This window comes from Chiloscyllium punctatum, chromosome 17 (genome assembly GCF_047496795.1).
Source record: "Chiloscyllium punctatum isolate Juve2018m chromosome 17, sChiPun1.3, whole genome shotgun sequence".
Taxonomy (NCBI): domain Eukaryota; kingdom Metazoa; phylum Chordata; class Chondrichthyes; order Orectolobiformes; family Hemiscylliidae; genus Chiloscyllium; species Chiloscyllium punctatum.
In genome coordinates, this window is record NC_092755.1 from 46788890 (window position 1) to 46811988 (window position 23099).

Genomic DNA, 23099 nt, shown 5'->3' on the forward strand with positions numbered 1-23099 from the left:
CCTCAATACCCTCCCGATCTCTCCCGCCACAGCCCTCCAATAAACACGGAGCTTGTGGCATGTCCAGAAGCAATGGGTAAGAGTACCTACACTTATTTTACATTTGGGACACACTGAAGTTGTCCCTTTTTTAAACTTCGCCAGACGGTCTGTTGCCAAATGAGCCCTGTGCAGAACTTTTAACTGTGTAGCACATGTCCTATTACCGATTGAGATCTTTTGAGTATTCTCCCATATGTTCTCCCATGTTTCAGAAGAGATCTCAACTCCTAGCTCTTGCTCCCAGACCTCACATAACCGGTTAATATCCTGCCAAGCCCTGCCACACCCAGCAGGCGATACAGGGCACTAACCGAAAGGGTGCTTATGGAACGTAGCAACAACCTCTCTGTATCGACCTTATAAGGCTTAGTGAGACGTGTAGTCTTCTTCTGGATGAAATCCCTAACCTGAAAAAACAACAGAAAAGGTCTCTGCTGAGCAACCCATATTTGTGGCTCAGTTGCTCAAAAGACATCATAACCTCCCCCTCAAACAAGTCTCCCAAACTAGAAACTCCTCTCGCTGCCCATAGTTTGAACCTTGAGTCCATCATCCCTGGTTGGAACTCTGGCATGCCAACTATAGGTGTAAGTGGCGAAGTCTTGGATAAACAACCCTCAGTCTGACACATCGCCCTCCATGCCTTGACTGTACTCATGACAATGGGGTTCTGGCAGTGGTCCATAACTGTCCTCATCTTATCCATGAACAACAGGTTAATAAAGATGGCACTTTGCCTGGGAGGCCTCAATATCCAGCCATCTTGAGTTTGGATCGTTACCAACCCAATCACAGACAATGGACAGCAGGGAACTCAATTGATACCTCCTGATGTCTGGGATCAATTTCACCCCCTCCTTGAGGCACTGCAATTTAGTAAGTTTGATGAGGGGCCGCCCACAATGCCAGACAAAGGAACTAAACCACCCCATAAGGTTCCGCAGCGTTGACCTGGGAAACATTATAGGGAGCATACGCATGGGATAAAGCAAACGAGGAAGAACATTCATCTTAATGAGAGATATTCGGCCCAGACATGAAATTGGAAGAGCCTCCCATCTTTGGAGATCTCGCCTAATATTGTCGAGCAAGTGAGCAAAATTAGTCCGAAATAACAGATCAAACTTGGGGGTAATAAAAATGCCTAGGTACCGGAACCCTGCCTGTGACCACTTAAAAGGGAACTTAGGGCCATCTTCAACTTCTGGCACATCCTTAAGATTCCTCAAAGGCATAGCCTCCGGTTTTGCAAAGTTAATCTTATATACTGATATTGCCCCAAATGAATTAATGCATTGTATCAAATGGGGTATGGAGATGATCAGGTTCGATAAAAACAGAGGGACATCATCCACGTACAGTGTAATCTTGTGTGCCCTCGATCCCACTTTCGGAGCAGTTATGTGGATGTTCTGACGAATGGCCTCTGCCAGTGGCTCTATCACCAACGTAAACAACAACGGTGAGAGGGGGCAGCCTTGCCGACTACTCCTGCCAATCCTAAAATTCCCAGACTTCACCCCGATGGTGATGACCGCAGCCAGAGGGTGGAGATATAAAACCTCCACCCACTGAGCAAAGACTCCACCCAACCCAAACTGTTCTAAGACACAAAAAAGATACGGCCATTCCACCCGGTCAAATGCTTTCTCTGCATCTAAGGAAATCACCAACCCCTGAATCAATCATTGCTGACAAACTTGGACCACACAGCAACCTTCTAATATTATTAGAGGACCTATGGCCCTTTATAAAGCCTGTCTGGTCCTCTTTAATAATATGGGGCAACACCCTTTCCAATCTCAGCGCCAGGATCTTGGACAGAATCTTGAAATCTGAATTTAATAGAGAGATGGGCCTATATGAGACACAATCCTCAGGAACCTTCCCCTTCTTAAGAATTAAGGAAATATTAGCTTCTCTCAAAGATGGTGGTAGACGTTCATGCATATAGGAGTGATTGTATATCTCCAACATTGGCCCTGACAGAATCTCTATAAACTCCTTATAAAACTCACCCAGAAGACCATCAGGGCCAGGCGCTTTCCCACTCTGAAGTTGCCTAGCTGCCTCCTGTACTTCCTGAACTGTCAAGGGGGCACTAAGGAGAGAGGCCTGTTCCAAGGTTACTCCTGGGAGGTCCAGGTTCATAAAAAAGGTCTCCATTTTAGCACTCCTGTCCTCGCAACCTTCAGACCGATACAATTCAGAGTAAAAGCTGCGGAAAGCCTCATTAATCATTTTAGTATTGTATGTAAGGACACCGGCACTGTCTCTGATTGCAGTAATGGATTGGGGAGCACACGTTTTCTAGTCAGGTACGCTAAATACTTCCCTGGCCTATCCCCATATTCGAACAGTCTTTGTGTAGCAAAAGCAAGTTCTTTCTTTGCGCTTTGTGCCTGTATAGAATTCAAGGCAGCCCGGAGGGCCGTTATCCGCTGTAGCTTAGTCACCGAAGGCCGTACAAAACGTGCCAGCTTGGTGGCTTTAAACCACGCCTCAATTAGACGCTGCTGTTCCTCCTTCTATCATTTCTGGCTAGCCGAATAGGAAATAGTTAATCCCCTAGCAAAGGCCTTAGCAGTGTCCCATACAATAGATGGACTACTAGCTGAGCCTGAGTTGATAGTCAAGAATTCCTGAAACTCCTTTAAAAAGATTCCACAAATTTGGGATCCTTATGGAGAAAAGGGTCCAAACACCAGTGCTGCAAACCTAGCCCTTCACTCTTGGCCTTAACCTCCAAATATACTACCGCGTGATCAGAGATAGCTATATTCCCAATTTTACAACCCATAACTGAATCCAGAAGGGCCGAGGGAGCCAGAAAGAGGTCAATCCTCATGTGACATTTATGTGGGTTTGAAAAAAAGGTGAAGTCCCTGCCGGTAGGGTGGAGACATCTCCAAATATCCATCAGCCCCAACTCTTCACATAAGTCGACCACCTGTTTGGCCTGTGAAGAAATAGTTGGGGGCCCACAAGGCAACCTGTCCACTGTCAGATCCAAAAGATAATTAAAATCCCCCCTATAATAATGTGCCCTGTTCCAAAAGCACTCAACTTAGAGAAAGCACTAATCAAAAATTTGAGGGGATGTGCCGGAGCACAGTAGACATTTAAAATGCCATATTTCTCCCCATGTATCAGGGCTTTAAGTATCACAAACCGTCCCTCCTCATCTTTCACCTGCTCTAATAATGTGAATGGAAGATTTTTCTGAATAAGTACCACCATTCCCCTACTATTAGTAGCAAAGATTGAAAAGAATACCCGGTCATAAGCCCCCTGTTATAATTTCAGGTGTTCCCCATCATCAAGATAGGTTTCCTGTAACAAAGCACTATCAACCCTTTCCCTCTTAAGACTAGAAAGCATTTTTTCCTTTTAACAGGCAAATGACTTCCCTTAATAGTCCAGGTGCACCATTTAATAAGACACTTAGCCATATCCCCTTTCAGAGACACTTGAACCCCTCGGAGGGAGGACCATGCTTACGAAGCACCAAGCACAAGTAAATAAAGACTCATAGAGTCGAAGAACTATATATGCAAAAACTACTCTATCATAACTATAAACAACTATTACTACCAAAACACTACAAAAAAAACTATAAAACCTTGAGTGGAAGACTCTTCCCCCACTGCCCATAGGGGGCACTCACCCTACCCATGCCCTCCTTCACAGCTCCTTCAAACTCGGACTGCGCCCCAGCCTTAAGCCAGAAAAAAAAAAGGAGATGATCCTTAAATCAACAAAAAAAAGACAAAGTCAGTATGAGCACTCCACCCATCCCTGGCTTCATGTCACCCCTACTTGTGACTTGTGACTTGGTGGGCGGCACGGTGGCACAGTGGTTAGCACTGCTGCCTCACAGCGCCAGAGACCCGGGTTCAATTCCCGCCTCAGGCGACTGACTGTGTGGAGTTTGCACGTTCTCCCTGTGTCTGCGTGGGTTTCCTCCGGGTTCTCCGGTTTCCTCCCACAGTCCAAAAGATGTGCAGGTCAGGTGAATTGGCCATTGCTAAATTGCCCGTAGTGTTAGGTAAGGGGTAGATGTAGATGTAGATGTAGGGGTAGGGGTAGGGGTAGGGGTAGGGGTAAAGGGTGGGTTACGCTTCGGCGGGGCGGTGTGGACTTATTGGGCCGAAGGGCCTGTTTCCACACTGTAAGTAATCTAATCTAAAAAAAGAACAAACAAAATAAGGGGAGAGAGACTACAAAGAACATCCACAAAATATCCCATCAGAAAATCCAGTTATTAAAGAAAAATAGGAACAACTTATTCCAAGGTTGTTTCCCTCCTTTCCAAAAAAAAGAAATTATTAGGGAGAAAGAAAGGAATAAAAAAAGCAAGGGAAAACATGGGGAATGAAGGAGTAAAAGAACAAACATTAACCATATTCTTCAGGCCAATACGTCTATTTTAAAGTGTCTACAAAGTGTTTAGCTTTATGCGCTGAGTCAAATGTATAAACGGAGTCTTCGTGGCTGAAATGGAGCACTGCAGGATACTGGATGCCCAGGTTCCTCAGCCTCTTTTTAACTTCATCGAAGGACTTCCTCTTTTGAATTAAAGCTGCCGAGAAGTCCTGGAAAAACATGATTTTTGACCCCTTGTACAGTAGTGCCCGAGGATCATTTCCCAGTAATCTCGAAGCTTCCATGACTTTTTGCTTGTCCTTATATGGGTGGAAGTGCACAAGGACCGAGCGGGGGCGCCGCACCGGCCCTGACCTGTGCACTGTAACCCAATAAACCCTTTCAATCTGCAGCCTGCTGGACTCAATGCGAAGGCCCAAAAACTTCGGCAGCCAGCTTTCAAAGAAGTTGACTGGCTGCTCACCTTCCTCACCTTCAGGGAGCCCGACAATTCGGAGATTTATCCTCCAACCTCGATTTTCGAGGTCGTCGATATGGTTTTGCAAGGCCCGCACCTCTCACTCCAGCACCTGGATCCAACTGGATGAGGACTCCATCGCAGCTTCCAAGGCCTTAGTTCAACTCTCCACCTCCTCCAGCCTCTCCCCGAGGCCCTGGATCTCCTGCTCGTGCTTCTGCAGCATGGATGTGATAGGTTGGACCTGGGCACGAACCTCCCCACAGATCTCCTCAATCACAGCCCCAACTTTCAAGGTAAGTCTCTCCATCGTCGCAGCCAATTCCTGAGAGTCTGTCAGGTCCTCTGGTGTGTCCTTCCTGCTGCTGTTTGCTCAATCCTTTTCCCTTGAGCATCCTTCCCACTCCCAAATATTAACAAATCTGTGTTCTATAAGGTTTTAAACTAATAATTCCACCACATAAGTTGGCCAGAGATGGCAAAAACCACCGGTATGCCTTGGCTGTTAAGCAGAGCTGTCCACAGCAGTTCTACAGAATCACCACCATCTTGCCTAGTCCTACAATGAGGTTAAGGAAGAAGTTCCAGGATTTTTATATAACGACTGAAGGAATCTTGATATATTTCCAAGTCAAGATGGTGAGTGGCTTGAAGGGAAACTTGCAGGTGGTGATGTTCCCATGTACCTGCTGCCCTTGTGCTTCTTGATGGAAGTGGTTGTGGGTGTGGAAGGTGCTGCCAAAGCAGCAATAGTGAATTTCTGCAGGGCATCTTGCACATAGTACACACTGCTGCTACTGAGCAACGGTAGTGGAGGGAATGAATGCTTGTGAATCAGGCAGTAGCTTTACCCTGGACGGAGTAAAGCTTCTTGAGTGCTGTTTGAGCTGCACTCATCCAGGTAAGTATGGAGTGTTCCATCACATTCCTGACTTGTGCCTTGTTGATGGTGGTCAGACCTCCTGGAGACAGGAAATAAGTTACTCAGTCCATGATTCCTGGTATCTCACTTGTTTTTGTAGCCACTGTGTTCATTTGACTACTCCAGCTCAGTTTATGGACCATGCTAACCCCTCCGGGATGTTGATAAAACAGGATTCCCTTTTATTAATCTGTGCTTATATTGCCCAATATTGCCATTCTTTTTTAAATATTCAGTTATCGCATTCACTCAAAGATTCTAACATTTTTCTGACTTACAGACACCAGCTAACATGTCAGTAGTGTAGCCTTGCCATTTGTTCCATTCACTCTTCCTCCCCCTCTGTCAACAACATAAAAACGATCATTTTCCAGTTCCTTTCAGTTCTGAAGAATCATCACATTGGAGTTGAAACACAAACTTTGTTTTCTTCTCTACCAGATATTGACACACCAGATGAGGTACTCCAGCATTTTCTGATTTTATGGCTGCAGCTCTTCCTCTTCCTCTCTTTTTAAGAAGTGCAGCTACATTTACAACCATCCTGTCAGCAAAAAACTTTCAGAATCTCTAGGAAGATAATCCCCAATGCAGCCCTTTTTTTTTGCTACTTCCTTCAATGAAGCTCAGCCTGTTGATGAGCTTTATCAACCCTCAGTCCAGCTAATTTTCCAAGCATTATTCTTTACTCATGCTAATTATTTTTTATTCCTCAGTAACATATTATTTCTGGGAGATTCTCTGTGAAGACGGACACAAATTAGTCAGTTTTTCTGCCACTTCAATGTTCTTCACTATAAACTCCTGTTTCCCTCCTGTAATGGGCCCACATTTGTCCTTGCTCATTTTTTCCCTTTCACATATCGAAAAAAGCTCTTACGTTGTTTTTATGTTCTTCACTCGCTTCCATTCAGATAATCTTGTTCCTGTCCTTTCCAGTTTCTTAGCCCTCATTTTACAGGGGTTTTAAATTGCTGCATGTTTTAGAGACTCATTTAAAACAAAATTAACCATCCGAAACAGAGCTGCTGATGAACACAGAATGAGCAAGAAATTTCAAGCAAAACACAGGACAAAAACGAACTCATCACGTCTCAATGTCACCTCCCATGTGTACACACATAGCCACGTCAACACAAAGGAATAGTAGACACGTTGTCTATTAGAGTCATACAGTATTAGGGATGTAAGCACAGAAACAGACCCTTCGGTCCAACTTGTCCATGCTGACTAGATATCCCAAGCCAATCTGGTCCCATCTGCCAGCACCCGGCTTCTTTGACCACACGAGTTTGTCTTGAATCAACATGTCTACCTCAGCCAATTTTGAATAAAGACAACCATGAAAGCATGTTTTGGAGGCAGTACAGTATTAGCATTCTAATGTCTGAATCAGAAGGCCATGGGAGCTAATGTCCAACCCCACAAAGTTGAGCGCATGATTCAGGCTGACACCAAGGAGCTTCTGGACTATGTCTATCTTTCAGTTGAAATATTACATTAAAAATAACAAGTAGTAAAGGCCTCTCAATGCCTTGGTCACGAGTTAATCCATAAGCAATATGGTTCAACCAACTGGCTATTTATCTCATCACTGTCTGTGGGACCTTCATGTAGGTAAATTGCTGCTACATTTCCAAATTACAAAAGTGACCATACTTTGTATAAAAGTACTTCTCACTGGTTAGTACTGTTGCTTCTCAGTGCCAGAGACACAAGTTCCACTCTCCGGCGACTGTGTGGAGTTTGCAATTCTCCCTGTGTCTGCGTGCGTTTGCTCCAGGTGCTGTAGTTTTCTCCCACAGTGGAAAGATGTGCAGGTTAGGTGGACTGGCCATGATAAATTGCCCATAGTGTCCAGGGATATGCAGGTTAGGTGGTTAAAAATCCCATGTGGGGGATGGGGATGGGAGGGGTGGGTCTAGGTAGGATGCTTTTCAGAAGGTTGGTACAAAATGGGCTTTCTGCACTGCAACGTTCTATGATTCTAGCTGCAAAATGATTCAGAGGTCCTGTGATTCTACATGACACTTATTAGAGTCATAGAGATGTACAGCACGGAATCAGACCCTTCGGTCCAACCCATCCATGCCAACCAGATATCCCAACCCAATCTAGTCCCACCTGCCAGGACCCGGCCCATATCCCTCCAACCCCTTCCTATTCATATACCCATCCAAATGCCTCTTAAATGTTACAATTGTACCAGCCTCTTCCATTTCCTCTGGCAGCTCATTCCATACACACACCGCCCTCTGTGTGAAAACGTTGCCCCTTAGGTCTCTTTTATATCTTTCCCCTCTCACCCTAAACCTATGCCCTCTAGTTCTGGACTCCCCGACCCCAGGGAAAAGACTTTGTCTATTTAATCCAAGACTATTCATTTTGATTTCAATTCCAAGTTTAGGCTTTGCATAATAAATAACGGTGTTAAAGGAGGCTTTGACTTAGAAGCACAAGTTATATCTCAGTCCATGATATACGAAAACAGTTTAAAAAAAACAGAAGTGCAATTCCTACGCAGCAATATATTTGTTTTGGTAATTTAATGAGATGCAAATGTCACTTCACAATAATCCCATGTATCTTTTATCAGCACAGGCTGTAACTATTTCATATAACAGAATGTGTCCTCGGAGTTCCTTGCTTGCATATTAATTCTTATAGATATGTTTAATTAACTTGTTCAGGAATGTTTTGGGACTTGAACACAGTCCTCCTGATTCAGAGATAGGGATACAATCACTGCAACACAACAACCCCTTATTAATTCTCATAGTCACATTGAATTGCACTGATCACCTGATGGCCTAGTTACTGAAAATCCTTAAATCCATTTGCATTGTTCCTTATTGTTTGTTTTCTTCACCCCTTCGGCATCATCTGCATTCATGTCAACTGTCCTCAAAATGTACAAATTAGAACCAGGAGTAGGTTGCTTGGTTCCTCGAGCCTGTTCCACCAATCAATAAGATCATAGCCACTCTGATGATGGCTTCAAACCCACTTTCCCGTCTACCTGTTGTAGCCTTCGATTTTCACATTAATCAACTCAGCCTTAGAAATATTCAATTTTTAGGATGAAAATTTCACAACCTTTTGAGGGAAAAATACTCTCAACTTGTTCTGAAAATGGGAGACCCATCATTCTTAAACTGTATTCCCTCCCATGAGGGACAACATCTTTTCAGCATCCACTCCATAAAGTCCCCTCGGCATCTTTTGTTCAATAAGGCTAACTCTAATTTTGGTTAACTCCAATGGATACAGGCCCAACCTATGAAACTTACTGTGCTAATGCCATAATGACCTTCTTAAATAAAGAGACCCCCCAAAAAAACACAAGCATCATCAGCCTTCAGGATTTAACATAAATTTCAACAACTTCAGATCATGAATTCTGTCCTCTATTTCAATTACACCTCACCCCCATGGTTTGAACTTTGTAAATTGGCACTTGGACAGGAAAGTCAATTGAAAAGGATGGCGGTGAAGGTAGAAGATAGGCTTAGTAAGGAGGATAGTGAGGATGAACAAACCCATTTAGTCAAAGGCCTGGTGAGGATCTGGTTAAATATATCCAAGCATTGCCTAAATTTGCTGAGAAAGATGTAGAAGCCTTTGTCATTTCATTTGAGAAACTGGCTAAACAAACAAGTGGGCAGTGACCATGTGGGTTTTGTTTATCCCAAACAAATTTGGTAGGGGAGGTATTTACATCACTATCAGAATAGGTATTTGCGGTATAAGAGGTGAAGAAGAAAGCCATCTTAAGTGCATATGAACTTGTGTCAGAAGCCTACAGACAACGTTTCAGGAATCTAAGGAAGGACCCGGGTCAAACATACGTTGCGTTTGAAAGGATCAAACAAAGTAGTTTTGATAGTGGATAAGGACATTAAAAATAGAGCAAATGTACGACACTCTGAGAGAGAAGACTATTTTGGAGGAGTTCAAAAATTCACTTCCTGAAGTAGTGAGAACTCATGTGGAAGAGCAGAGTGTTAAAACGGCCAGGTTAGCAGCTGAAGGGGCTGATTATAGCTGGTCCATAAATCAAAGTTTGGCTTCCAACATCAATTTAAATCCATAGGGGTCAGAAATTTGGGAAAAGAGAAATCCTTGCATGGCAAGGGAAATGCAGATCCCAGTGAAGATCATGAAGATAACTTACCAAAGGGTAAAAAGGAAACCCATGCAGGGGAAACAGAAGTTAATAATCTCCAGGTTTTCTCTGTAATAAAGTAGGTCACATGAAATCACAGCGTCTGTGGGTTAGAAAACGCACTGGGAAGATGGACAGAGGAAAACAGGATAAGTCAGTGAATTTAGTTGAAGTAGTAAAGGAAAGCATAGTGGAAGCTAAAAAGCTGCACCAGAATGTACAACCTGGTCAGAGATTGGTGAAGGAAAAAGTGCCAGATCTTCTTAAACCATTTACTTCGAAGGTAAGGTTTACTCAGATAGGCCAAGAACAGCAGGTAAAGAGGTTACAGTATTAAGAGTTACGGGATCACACCAATCTTTGATGTTGAGAGATGAAGAGATATATAACTCAGAAGGACTATTGCCAGAAAAGGTGCTAGTGTGTGGAATTCATGGTAAGATGAGAAGTGCGGTTAGAATGTTCAGTGAAAAGTGGAGAAGTGGTGGTAGGAATACTGGAAGAACACTCAGCACCAGGAATACAATTTGTCCTTGCTAACGATATAGCTGAGTCACAGGTAGGAGTACTGCCTACTGTGGTTGAAAAGCCAGTGGAAAATCAGGCAACTGAGGTATTACAGGAAGTATATCCTTGGACTTTTCCTGACTGTGTGGTAATGACATCACACAGTCACTAATTGAAACAGGAGAAGAAATCAAAGAATAAAGATAAGAAAGTTGAAGTAGAGTTATCGGAGATCATGTTTGATTGAATGGATGAGACAAAACAGGTGCAGGTGAAGGACAAAGTGGATATCTTTAACTCAGAGAAATTAACTGAGTTACAACAGAACGATTACCAACTTAAGCAATTGTATCAAAAAGCGTACATGGAAGAAGAATCTGAGTGCTACTGTCTTAAAAATGATATCTTAATGAGGAAAGAGACACCATAACGTATTCAGGTGGATGAGAAATGGGCAGACGTTCATCAAGTCGTAATACCTGTGGGTTACAGAAAGGAAGTGTTGCGATAGCACATGACCTACCAGTAGGTCATTTAGGGGTAAGAAAATCTCAAGCTAAAATATAAAAACATTTTTACTGGCCTGAGTTGCACAAGAATGCAGTTGAATTTTTGCCAGACATGTCTTACATGTCAGGTAACTGGAAAACTGCAGGCAGTAATAATTCCTGCATTTGAAGAACAGTTTACAAGATTCTTAATTAATTGCATAGGACCCCTACCTAAAAGAAAAAGTGGTAATCAGTATTTATTAACAATAATGGATGTATCCACTAGATTTCCAGAGACCATTCCTTTATGCAATTTCACAACTAAAAAGATTGTTGAAGAGTTGCTAAAACTTTTCGCTAGATATTGACTACCCACAGAGATACAATCGATTAAAGGTGAAATTTTTTATCAAAATTTTTCAAGAAAGTTATGGACAGCTTCGGAATAAAACAATTTGAATCCACTACTTACCATCTAGAATCGCAGAGAGCACTAGGAAGGTGGCATCAGACGTTAAAAACGTTATAGTCAAGATTATCCAGATGATTAGGATAAAGGAATTCAATTTGTACTTGTTGCCATCAGAGATGCACCAAATTAGTTAACCAAATTCAGTCCATTTGAATTAGTTTTTGGGCACAAAGTGAGAGGGCCACTAAAATTGATTGAGAAATTAATTAGTGAGCCAAAATTCAGACACCACATATTTGGACTCTGTCAAATTTTAGGGAACAATTAAAAAGAGCGGGGCAGTTGGCTAGACAGCATTTACAAATATCACAGCATATGAAGAAACAGGAAGCAGCCAAGAAAGCAAAAACTTGCAATTTTACTAAACAGAGATAAAGTGCTAGTGTTACTTCCAGTGATAGGTGAATCTTTAAAAGCAAGTCTATTGGACGTTATCAAATCAAAAGAAAATTGAGTGAGATGAACTATTTGATAAGGACTCCAGACAGAAAGAAATCTCAGAGTTGTCATGTGAATATGCTCAAAAGGTATTTTGATAGGGAAGGAAAGCAAAAGAAGGTGTTACTGGTTACAACACAGAGTGAAGAACCAAGTTCAGAGGATTCTGAATTAGACATTCCTCAAATTAAATTGAAATGAGGAAGTTGTCAACAATTGGGATAAATTATTGAGTTACCTACCAGCGGAAAACTGAAATGACCTGAAAGAGTTATTGCTATCACATGGGGAGCTACGTGGAAATAAGTTGGGAAGTACTAATCTAATTGTGCAAGATGAAGATTTGGGAATTCTGTTCCAATTAAGCAACATTTTTGTAGATTTAATCCTCTAAAGTTGGCACAGGTTCAAAAAGAGATTGAATCCATACTCCATAATCTATAATTGAAGTGAGTTGCAGTAAATGGAGCTCACGAATAATAATGGTGCCAAAACCAGATGGTAACCATTGGTTAGGTGTAGACTATCACATAGTCAATGTAGTTACAAAGTCTAATTCATATCCAATTCCACGTTTGAAAGACTGTATGGAAAAGGTGGGACAAGCAATTTATGTTTCTAAGTCAAACTTACTCAAAGGATACTGGCAGGTATCTTTATCCAAAAGAGCAAAGACAATTTTGGCTTTCATAGCAATGAATGGACTGTACCTGTTTAAAGTCATGCCATTTGGTATGAAAAATGCACCAGCCACATTTCAAAGATTAACAAATAAAGTCATTTCTGGAATACCCAATTGTGTGGTACACATCAAGGACCTCATGATTTTTAGTCATACATGGAAGGAATATTTGCAGCATTTATCGGAATGTCTGAGACGATCATATATAGATCATAATCCATTAAAGTTTTTGGAGAAATTTAAGGACAAAAATTCCTGACTGTTTAAATGGAACTTATTATTGCAACCAATCAATTTGAAATTTGTACATGTGGCAGGACGAGAAAACATAATTGCCGACGCATTGTCAAGACTTGGATGAAAAAACCGAGGCGTTCAGTGGCAGGAGTAAACTGACTGAAATAGAATGTAATAGTGCATGTTTGCATCGTTATAGTCAATGTAATGTACATCTATTGTAATGTACTAACAGAGTTAAGACTATGGGGTTTTAAAATGAAGCCATCTTTGTATATTGATGGGTTTTTTTTTGAAGGGGGGAGGTGTGACGATTCTGTCACTTTAACAAGGGTATTTTGTTCTTGGGTTTTCTTTTACAGGACAGTGCTGAAATATCTGGAAAGACCCTAGTTAAACAACGGCAGGTTCTCCCAGTTCAGGTTGTTTTCTGGTTCCTCAATTAGATTAGTACTTCCCAACTTATTTCCATGTAGCGCCCCATGTGATAACAATAACTCTTTCAGGTCATTTCAGTTTTCCACTGGAAGGTAACTCAATAATTTATCCCAATTGTTGACAACTTCCTCATTTCAATTTAATTCGAGGAATGTCTTCAGCAGGTGGTTCCTGATTGGCTTTCCTCGCTGAATTCTTTCCAGCCTGGAAGAATCTGTGTTTGAATTTATCTTTTGCCAAGGGGTGTGTTTTGGAATGTTACAGGAATTGGAACAACTTCTTAGTTAAGTTGCTATATCGAATCGGTTGGGTTTTCAAATAATTGTTATTCTAAATTCTGTTTTCTTTTGTTTAGGTTTCAACTGTAGGGTTTAAATAAATTCTGTTTTGCTTAAAGCGGAGTGGTTTGACTGGTTGTGTCATACCTGGAATATCCACTTCACATCTGCCTTGAAAACAAGTAAAAGATAAGGTCTAGGCTACCTTCTTGGAACATTTTGAGGCTGTCTGGCCTAGTCCATAACAAAGGAGTGGTTGACATCCAATCCCTGGAATGGAGATAGGACCATTAAGGAAAGGAAGAAAGCATCACAAATAAAACACATGAGAGCAAAGAAACTAGAAGCAAAGCTGATGAAATCTTCTAACACCCGGTGAGAGCAGGAAGTAGGTTTGGCATCCCCAACATATCAAAAGTAGCCCAAGTAGAACTGGAACAAAAAATGTTCAATATATTCCACAAATTCGGGCTGGCATGGTGGTTCAGTGGTTAGCACTGCTGCCTCACAGCACCAGGGACCCCACTTCAATTCTACTCTCGGGCGACTGTCTGCATGGAGCTTGCACATGTATTTGTATGGGTTTCCTCTGGGTGCTCCGGTTTCCTCCCATAGTCCAAAGATGTGCAGTTTAGGCGAATTGGCCATGCTAAATTGTCCATAGTGTCCAGGGATGTGTAGGTTAGGTACAGTAGTCATGGGAATGCAAAGTTGCAGGGAGAGGGTAGGGGGGGATGAGTCTGGGTGAGATGCTCTTCGGAGAGTCGGTGTGATTTGTTGGGCTGGACGGCCTGGTTCCACACTGTAGGGATTCTATGGACTACTTCAAAAGGGCCAGAAAAAGCTTGGAGCCATATAGGTTCCAGTGAAACACTGTTAGTTTAGAGAAAATACAACAAGTGAAAGAAAAAGCTGTTCAATGTGAGAACAAGCTCAGCCAAGAGGGTGGTGCTGCAAGGAGACAAAGAAAAATCAGAGAGGGCCCAAGGTCCTGTTGAGGATTGGATACACAGGTGAAATGCCCACAATGAAAAGGTGGTGGTTATGGCCAAGAAACTTCTAAAACAAAGAAAGGTGAAGGGTCATGGATGTAGATCAGAGGATATTAGATAAAGAGAGAAAACAACAGTTGAGAAAGATGAACAAGTTGAAACAATGCCTCTACCAAGTCAAGGCTTATACAGTTTTGGAAGGAGGTAAAAGTAAATTATGCAGAGCAGGTAGATGATGAGATATGAGGGAAATCTCCAGAGGTGCTGAGGTTAATGATGGCCCAAGAAACAATCAGTTGACATTCAGTGACGGGGTTGTGCTCCAGACGTAGGTGGTGATGCTGGGGAGTTGGCATTCATCAAACAATACCAATTCTGTCGCTAGGATGATGTAACACAAGACTAACAATTCTTCTGACAATGGGACTAGTATTCTATCAATGCCTGGTGTTAATTGAAAGGTTAGTTATACAACACCAAAAGATAGCTCTCTCGGCAACAATTTCAGTCTTCAGTATAGTACATGTATAAAACTAAGTATCAAAGGCCAGAACGGAGATGACACACTGCAGACACGAACAGCTGTGTAGACAGCAATTAATGTTTACAGCCAATTGGTCAATGGAATCCCTAACCTCTTTTGTTTTATTTGTTTCACCTTTGCAACAAAGAACAATTCCCCATTTACAGTTCTTAAATTACAAAAAAAATTATGGCAAAGTGACTTCTTCACTGAAAAGACAGAGATATGGATGGAAACCAGGCTGAAGCATCAGCACGCAAGTAAAACTTCTGAACACTAACCAATGTAAAATCCCTTGGAATGTAGGTATCAGAAAATGTTTAAATGCAGGGATAAATTTTAAATTTCAAAGGGGCAAGTGAAAAATACAAGAATTATAAGCCACCAGTTGATAACTGTTTCAATGTTGAATACCAGGCTACCATGAAGTCAGTGGACAATGAGTTATACTTCAGGCACAACCAGACTGGATTATCTTGCTTGAATTCCAAAATCACTGTTCAATATAAACATCCCCTGTAGAGCTCTGGGGACTTTTTACTTATTTCTTACATATGGGACTCTTCTCTCAAAACTTTCAACAAGTCAATAACTATAGAACTACCAGAGAGATGCAAAACCGAAAGCAGCTTTATTTTGTTCTTTAGAGTGCAGGAGCCTCTGGGGGGGGATCGTATAGAAGTGTATAAGATCTTGAGGGGCATGGATAGGGTGAATGCACTCAGTCCTTTTCCCCAGGGTTGGGGAATCAAGGACTAGAGGGCATTGGGTTAAGGTTAGAGGTTAGAATAAAAGGTAACCTGAGGGGCAACATTTTGTTTTTTTTTTTACACAGAGGGTGGTACGCATATGGAATGAGCTGCCAGTGGAATTGGTTCAGGTGGGTACATTGACAACATTTAAAAGGACAAACACATGGATAGGAAAAGTTTAGAAGAACATGGGCCAAGTGCAGGGAAATGGGGTTAGCATCGATGGACATTTCAGTCAGCATGGACCAGTTTAGGCCGAAGGGTCTGTCTCCATGCTGTAGGACTCTATAACTTTCTATAACAGCTTCCGAGTCCAGCAGCTTCTAAAGCAAAAGGCTACCTCTGCCCAAAACCCAGTCAGTGCCAGTTCACATTTTGTTTTCCCTTTTTTCAATATTCTCGGAGGTTGACTGGTCAGTATTAGCCCTCTAAAATAATATAAAGAACTGCAGATGCTGGAGATCTGAAACAAAAACAGAAATTGCTGGCAAACCCCAGCAGATCTGGTAACATCTGTGGAGCGAAATCAAAATTAATGTTTTGCATCCTGGTTCTGAAGAGGAGCCGTTAGACCCAAAAGGGATCAGCTCAAGTCACTTTGTGGTGAAGATTAACCCTTGGACTTCCTCCTGTGGGCTGGTGAGGAATTAGCCATGGCTGAGTTTGCTGGCTTCTCCTTCTCCCTCTCTCTGTGATGGTGGCCAAGTTCCAGCAGCAAATCTTGGTTTACAGTCTGTTGGGGAGCTGCTGGGTTTCTGAGTCTTGTGCTCTCTTAGGGATTGGATGACTATGGTCCTCTGATCACAGAAACGGCATACAGAGAGACTTCTGGAGTCAGTATGGCCAGTGTAGGTGGTGCCTCCTGCTGATGATCTGGGGCTTGATGGTGGGGATGTTTTGGTTAGGTCACACAGCAGTGAGGTGGCACTGGAACAAGCTGCACATCAGAAGGTTGGTAATGGCCTCAGATCTGACAGCAGCAGTCACACCAAGATAGTGCCCACCAGGTCAGCTAAGTTACAGCAGTAAGCAACATTAACAAAAATCCAGCAATACTCAATGACACTTCCAGTCTTAATTTAACAGCACTAAACAGGGCAACATTCAATCAGATGCCCTGTATCGTAGCATAATGCTGCAGTTTGAAACCATCCTTTTTAAACCAGTAAACAAGTTAGTCTAACAACTACTGTAAACATACATGTTTTATCAGTGTTATGATTTGCCTGCTTTTACAGGGTCAGTAATTTTATTGGAAGCCTAAGCCAAAGTCTAGTGTAATATTATTGTGCCAGCTTCTGAAAGCAAAGAAGGTCATGGGAGGGCACATAATAATACCTCTAGCTGAAATAAACTAAAGAATGTTTTTGTCTGTTTTCTGAGCCCAATATTAATTTACCTCAATTTACCTCTGTGGCAACAGCAAACACTTTCTGACACTTAGAATTAGAGAGAAGTCTGAGGCATGAATACCAGTAAAATATCTGTTAGAAAAGGTGAAGAAAGCATAGCAGCAATGATTACATAGAGAAAGTTAAAGGTCACAAAAGGTAAGTGAAAACTGGCAACTGTGCCATTTCCACAATCCCAACCTTTTTTGTCCATTGTTAAAAGTTTACACAAACAGTAATGGAAATTTGAAGAGATATAATTTGCTTGTTAAGGCCCTTAATACAGAAAACGCTGACTGTGAAAAAGCAGATGAGCTAAGGCTGAGAAACCAGCACAATAAATCAGGCTAAATGGACAAACTACCTTCTTGCTGTTTACATAAATTATTAGGTCGATTAACTGCTGCAGGTTAATTCCTAAAACCTTTCTGACCAAATGGTCACTTGTTTCAAGTCACAAAGCTAACCTCAGTGTTCAGTCAGACTCTGCTTGATATCAGGACTCATGTTATAAAGACACCAAAAGAGAACACTGGTGTCAGCCACCTCCACTTCATTCTACAATGTCCCACTTTGGCATCCTACTAGAAAAAATAGGAGTAGGCCATTTGGCCCTTCAAGCCTGACCCACCCTTCATTATGATCATGGTGGGTCTTCCAACTCAGCAATCCATTCCTGCTTTTCCCCATACCCTTTGGTCCCTTTAGCACCAAGAGCTATATCTACTTCCTTCTTGAAAATGCATAACAACCACCTTCCATAGCAGTGAATTCCACAAGGTCATCACTCTCCAGCTGAAGAAATTTCTCCTCATTTCAGTCCTAAACCCTGTATCCTTACAATGTAACCTTTGGTTGTGGACTCCCTTGCCATTTGGAACTTAGTTCCTGCATCTACACTGTCTAGGGCTGTTAGAGTTTTATAGGTTTCTAGGAGATCCCCCTTGTTCTTCTGAACTCTGGTGAATAAAATCCTAATCAATCCAACCTCTCATCATATGTCAGTCCTGCCATCCCAGGAATCAGTTTGGTAACCTTTCCTGCACTCCCTCTGTTGCTGTTTGTCACCAAGATCGCCAACTTCCATCTCTAACATCAATCACCTCCACCCTGTCTTTGTGGCTTCAAAACTCGATTATTCCAATGCTCCTCTGGCTGGTCTCTCACTTGCACTGCCCATAACCAAAATCATGTTGCCCATTCACCTCGCACCCTTTGATTAGTTTTGTTAATTCCCAGTCGAGCATCGCTATGACTTTAAAATTATCAGCAATGTTCTGAACTCCTTCTCAAAATCTGTAACTTCCTCTGTGCAACCATTCAAGATATGTGCTCCTCCAATTTTGACCTAGATTCCCCACTCTCTTTCCTCTATTTTGGTGTCTTATTCTAGACTTCCCTTCTGTCAACTTTTTTGCCTCTCTATCCTCCTTTAAGATGTTCCTTAAACCGTACTTTTTTGACCAAGCTTTCAATAGCTTATGCTAATGCCCCCCGAGGTAACTTGTTACTAAATTGTCTTTGATAACTTGTTCCTGCAAAGTACCTGGATACCTAGATATGTTCGAGGTGCTATGCAAATACACAATGTTGATGATAATTTGGATTAAAAGAACAGTATCACAATACTAGTGAAGTGTTTAATAAATACCTGTTCCTTCAAAATCCATTGATTTTAAAAGCTGTAAGAAATGACAGCTTCACCTCAGAATTCAAAAAATAACTTGCACCAAAGAAAATTCAATACGTTAACAAAAATTGGAGGGAGGAAGTTTAACCCTCATGTTTAAATGAAAATGTTCAAACTGGGGAACTTCATAAATGTGATAAAGGCAACAAAAGGAGCAAGAAAGATCATTGAAAAAGGAGGAGAAGAGGAGAGAGGATAAAGCACAAATGGTTAACAATCATACTGAACAAATTCATTGACGTGAAACAAAAGTCAGCAACATCATCACTTTCTTTTAGTTAACAGAACCAAATATATTAATGGGTAAAAAAAACATCATTAAACATGATAACTAGTTAAATTTCATGCACATCACAGAACACAATTTATTATAAGGTAAACAAAGATGCCTCTCACTATTCCAAAAATTGAAGGCTGAAATGCGGGACAGAGTGATTAGCATCTGAACTAACACCCTGAGTTATAAAGAGTTTCTGAAACCAAAATCAATTACAAGACCCAAGGCACCAGCAGCTGTTGATTCAGAAAGCTCTGAAACCGCACACTTACTTTCCCTGGTCAGGTGTCCTTTGAAGCATGGAAGATACTCTCAGCAGTGTATTATGGTCCTTCAGCTGTGACAGAACGTCAAGTAAGATAACAATCGAACGGTTCATATGTGAGGCAAAGCTGCCAGGACGGTCAATTTCATCCACAGGAATACGCCAGATTCCCTACAGAGGGAAGGAATGTAAAGTTTCACTTGCCTGGTTTTCAGGTTTTAAAATGAAGAATTTATGTAAAACAAACATTCAAAGTTCATGATTTCTAAACATTAGGTAAAATTACCACATTTTAAACAGACTAGAGAGGATTGAGCCCTATTTCTTTTATGTAGCATTTCAGAAAAAACTGATCAATCCCAGAACAGAATTGATTTCAATGAATTATGATAGAGATTCTAATCTAACCATCTTTTCAATAACTTTTTTCATTCACTCATGGGACATGGACATCGCTGTCTAGCATCTTATTGCCGTGCCCTTGAGAAAGTAGTGGTGAGCTGCCCTCTTGAACCGCTGCAGTCCGTATGCCGTAGGTTGACCTACAATGCCCTTAGGGAGACAGTTCCATAAGTTTGACCCAGCAGCAGTGAAGGAACAACAAGATATTTCCAAGTCAGGATGGTGAGTGGCTTGGAAAGGAGCTTGCAGATGGTGATATTTCCATGCATCTTCTGCCCTTGCCCTACTAGATGGACATAGTAGTGGATTGGGAAGGTACTGTCTAATGATCGTTGGTGAATTTCTGCTGTCTATCTTGTAGATAGCACAGATTTCTGCCACTAACCGTAGGTAGTGGAGGGAATGGATCTAGTAATAATCAAGTGAGCCGCTTTGTCCTGGATGGTGTTGAGCTTCTTGAGAGTTGTTGGAGATGCTCCCATCCAAACAAGTGGGGAAATATGCCATCATACTCCTGACTTGTGCCTTATAGATGGTGGTCAAGCTTTTGGGAGGTGAGTTACTCACCATAGTAAATGGTCATAACACAAGTTACAGCATGGAAACAGGCCATTCAGCCCAACCAGGGTTCACCCTTCACGTGAACAAACAGCTCAAAACACTTTGTTCCCAAATCTGCACTTTTATCCAACCATTTTCATGTCACTCTCTCATCCTTCGAGTAAATTTCACAGTCTCTCAACCATATGTAAAGGCATTTAGAGTCATAGAAATGTATTGTGTGGAAACAGACCCTTTGGTCCAACTTGTCCATGTGGACCAGATACCTTAAATCAATCTAGTCCCATTTGCCAGCACTTAGCCTACATCCCTTGAAATCTTTCTTATTCATACACCCATCCAGATGCCTCTTAAATGTTGTAATTGTACCAGCCTCCACCAGTTCCTCGACAGCTCATTTCATACACACACCATCCTTTGATGAAAAAGTTGCCCCCAAGGTCCCTTTTAAATCTTTCCTTCTCACCCTAAACCTATCCCCTCTAGTTCCGGACTCCCCCACCCAGGTGAAAGGACTTTGTCTATTTACCCTATCCATATCCCTCATGATTTTATAAACCTCTATAAGGTCACTCCTCAACCTCTGATGCTCCAGGGAAAACAGCACCAGCCTATTCAGCCTCTCCTTTGGCTTAAACCCTCCAAGCCTTGTAAATCTTTTTTGAACCCTTTCAAGTTTTACAAGATCCTTCCTATAGGAAGATCAGAATTGCACACAATATTCCAAAAGTGGCCTCATCAATGCCGTGTACAGCACCTCCCACCTTCTCCTTTATACCTTTTACATTTGTTCTATAATTCCTCAGCAGTCTGGTTCAGCAGACACTCTGTCCCAGCTTCTCAGACTCAACACTTCCATCAAATCACCACCTTCACAACAGCAAGTAAAGTCAGCCTTCAAGTGCTCACCTTGCCAGCAAGGCTCAAATTCCACATACAAGTAATAAAAAAACCTGTAACCTATAGTGCCCAACAAAAAGACACCAGTTTTTATGCTGTAGTTTTCCCTCTACATATTAGGCAATATCCTAGTGAATCTATACTGGACACTCAATACATTTCTGATAGAGCGCACACTGCCCACTGAAATGGTTTAAATAGAAGCTTTTCTCTTGGCTATCACATTCTTGTGACGTTTTTTCAAAACGAACAGTCACTGCAACTTTAAATGTTGCTGTTCGTGTTATGAGCTGTACCAGGATCTCTCAGCTCTTGTTGAGCATTAGGCCCACTTTCCTTCAGGGTATACTTACTCCTAAATAAAAGTGGTTGTGAAGATAAGTCATATCAGACTTGAAACGTTAACTTTGTTTCTCTCATTGCAGATGCTGCCAGACCTGCTGAATCTCTCGACAATTTCGGTTTCTATTTACACTTACTGCTACTTGTTTTAAACCAAAATACACTGCCTCACCTGTACTAACATTACATTTTATTTGCTAATTCTTGATCTGTTCTTTCATTTTATTAATATCTCTCTGCAAACAGACACAGAGCAGACTCATGGGAGTGTCGGAGGCAAGTTTGGGTTCCCAGTGGCTTCTGCATTGACAAGGCGGTCCTAGCACCGATTCATGGCTGCTATGGCTGAGGCAAGTTTGAGTTCCCACCAGCGCAGATTCATGGTGGTGGTGACGGAGGCATGCTTGCACCCAGTACAACACTCAACATCATTGGTGAGGTGGGCCCAAAGCGGACACATGGCGGTGATAGAATTGGGTTAGGGCCAGTGCAGTACCTGTCAGCATCAGTGGCATCAGCATCGGTGAGGTCTAGCAATGATTCATAGTGATATGGGCATCGGTGAAGGTGAGGTGGTGCCAAAGAATGGCAACTTTTATTCGAGTGGCAGCAGCGCAGCGAAGGGGACTTGTGCCTGGCCATCAGGCCCAGGGCAGAGCACTTTACAAGAACGACTATAAAGCTAAACACTTTCTCTATTCTTCTGCCTTCATATTCTACAGTTTCTAGAATATTCTGTTTTTAGATGGTGCTGGAGACTGGCAACACTCTACAATACTTTTTAATGTATTTTGTAACAAAATACACCTAACAATAAATAAATCAAACCAAATATTGAAGAAGAATTTACAAAATCTTCTATTTATATTCTGTCTAAACCATTAACAGGATGTTCTCTTAGTCAACATTCAAATCACATATGAGCACGAGACTGAATCATGTGGAATCTTTACTCATTTCCAAACACTCCAAATCCAGATTTCTACATCCCTATTAATTCCACATCCTCCTTCCTGCTACAGGTCACTTTATTGAGCAAAAGAAAAATCAACAAAATCTTTACTACAAGGTGAAACATTTTTAACAAGTTGCCAATTTTCATAGAATTTCTACAGTATAGAAACAGGCCATTTGGCCCAACAAGTCCACATCGACCCTCCAAAGAATATCTCATCCAGACCCATTCCCCTACTACTCTACACTTCCCGTAACTAATGCACCTAGTCTACACATACCTGAGCACTACGGACAATTTAGCATCGCCAATTCACTTAACCTGCATATCTTTGGACTGTGGGAGGAAACTGGAGCACCCGGAGGAAACCCACGCAGACACAGGGAGAACGTGCAACCTCCACAAAGACTGTCGCCTGAGGCTGGAATTGAACCTGGGTCCCTGGTGCTGTGATGTAGCAATGCTAACCACTGAGCTGCTTAAATTTTCATTCGAGGTATTTTAACTACTTAAAACAGCAAAGCAATTTTCCTA

The 23099-nt window shown here is 41.9% G+C and overlaps 1 protein-coding gene across 5 annotated transcripts in view; it reads right to left on the reverse strand.

Moving 5' to 3' along the window:
- Positions 1-23099, reverse strand: part of cabin1 (calcineurin binding protein 1) — a 477539-nt gene that overhangs the window by 155699 nt on the left and 298741 nt on the right. For all 5 annotated transcript variants that reach the window (XM_072587055.1, XM_072587057.1, XM_072587054.1 and 2 more), the window contains one exon: positions 19413-19576. In XM_072587055.1, the coding sequence (XP_072443156.1) occupies positions 19413-19576 (164 nt within the window). The remainder of the gene's footprint in view (positions 1-19412; positions 19577-23099) is intronic.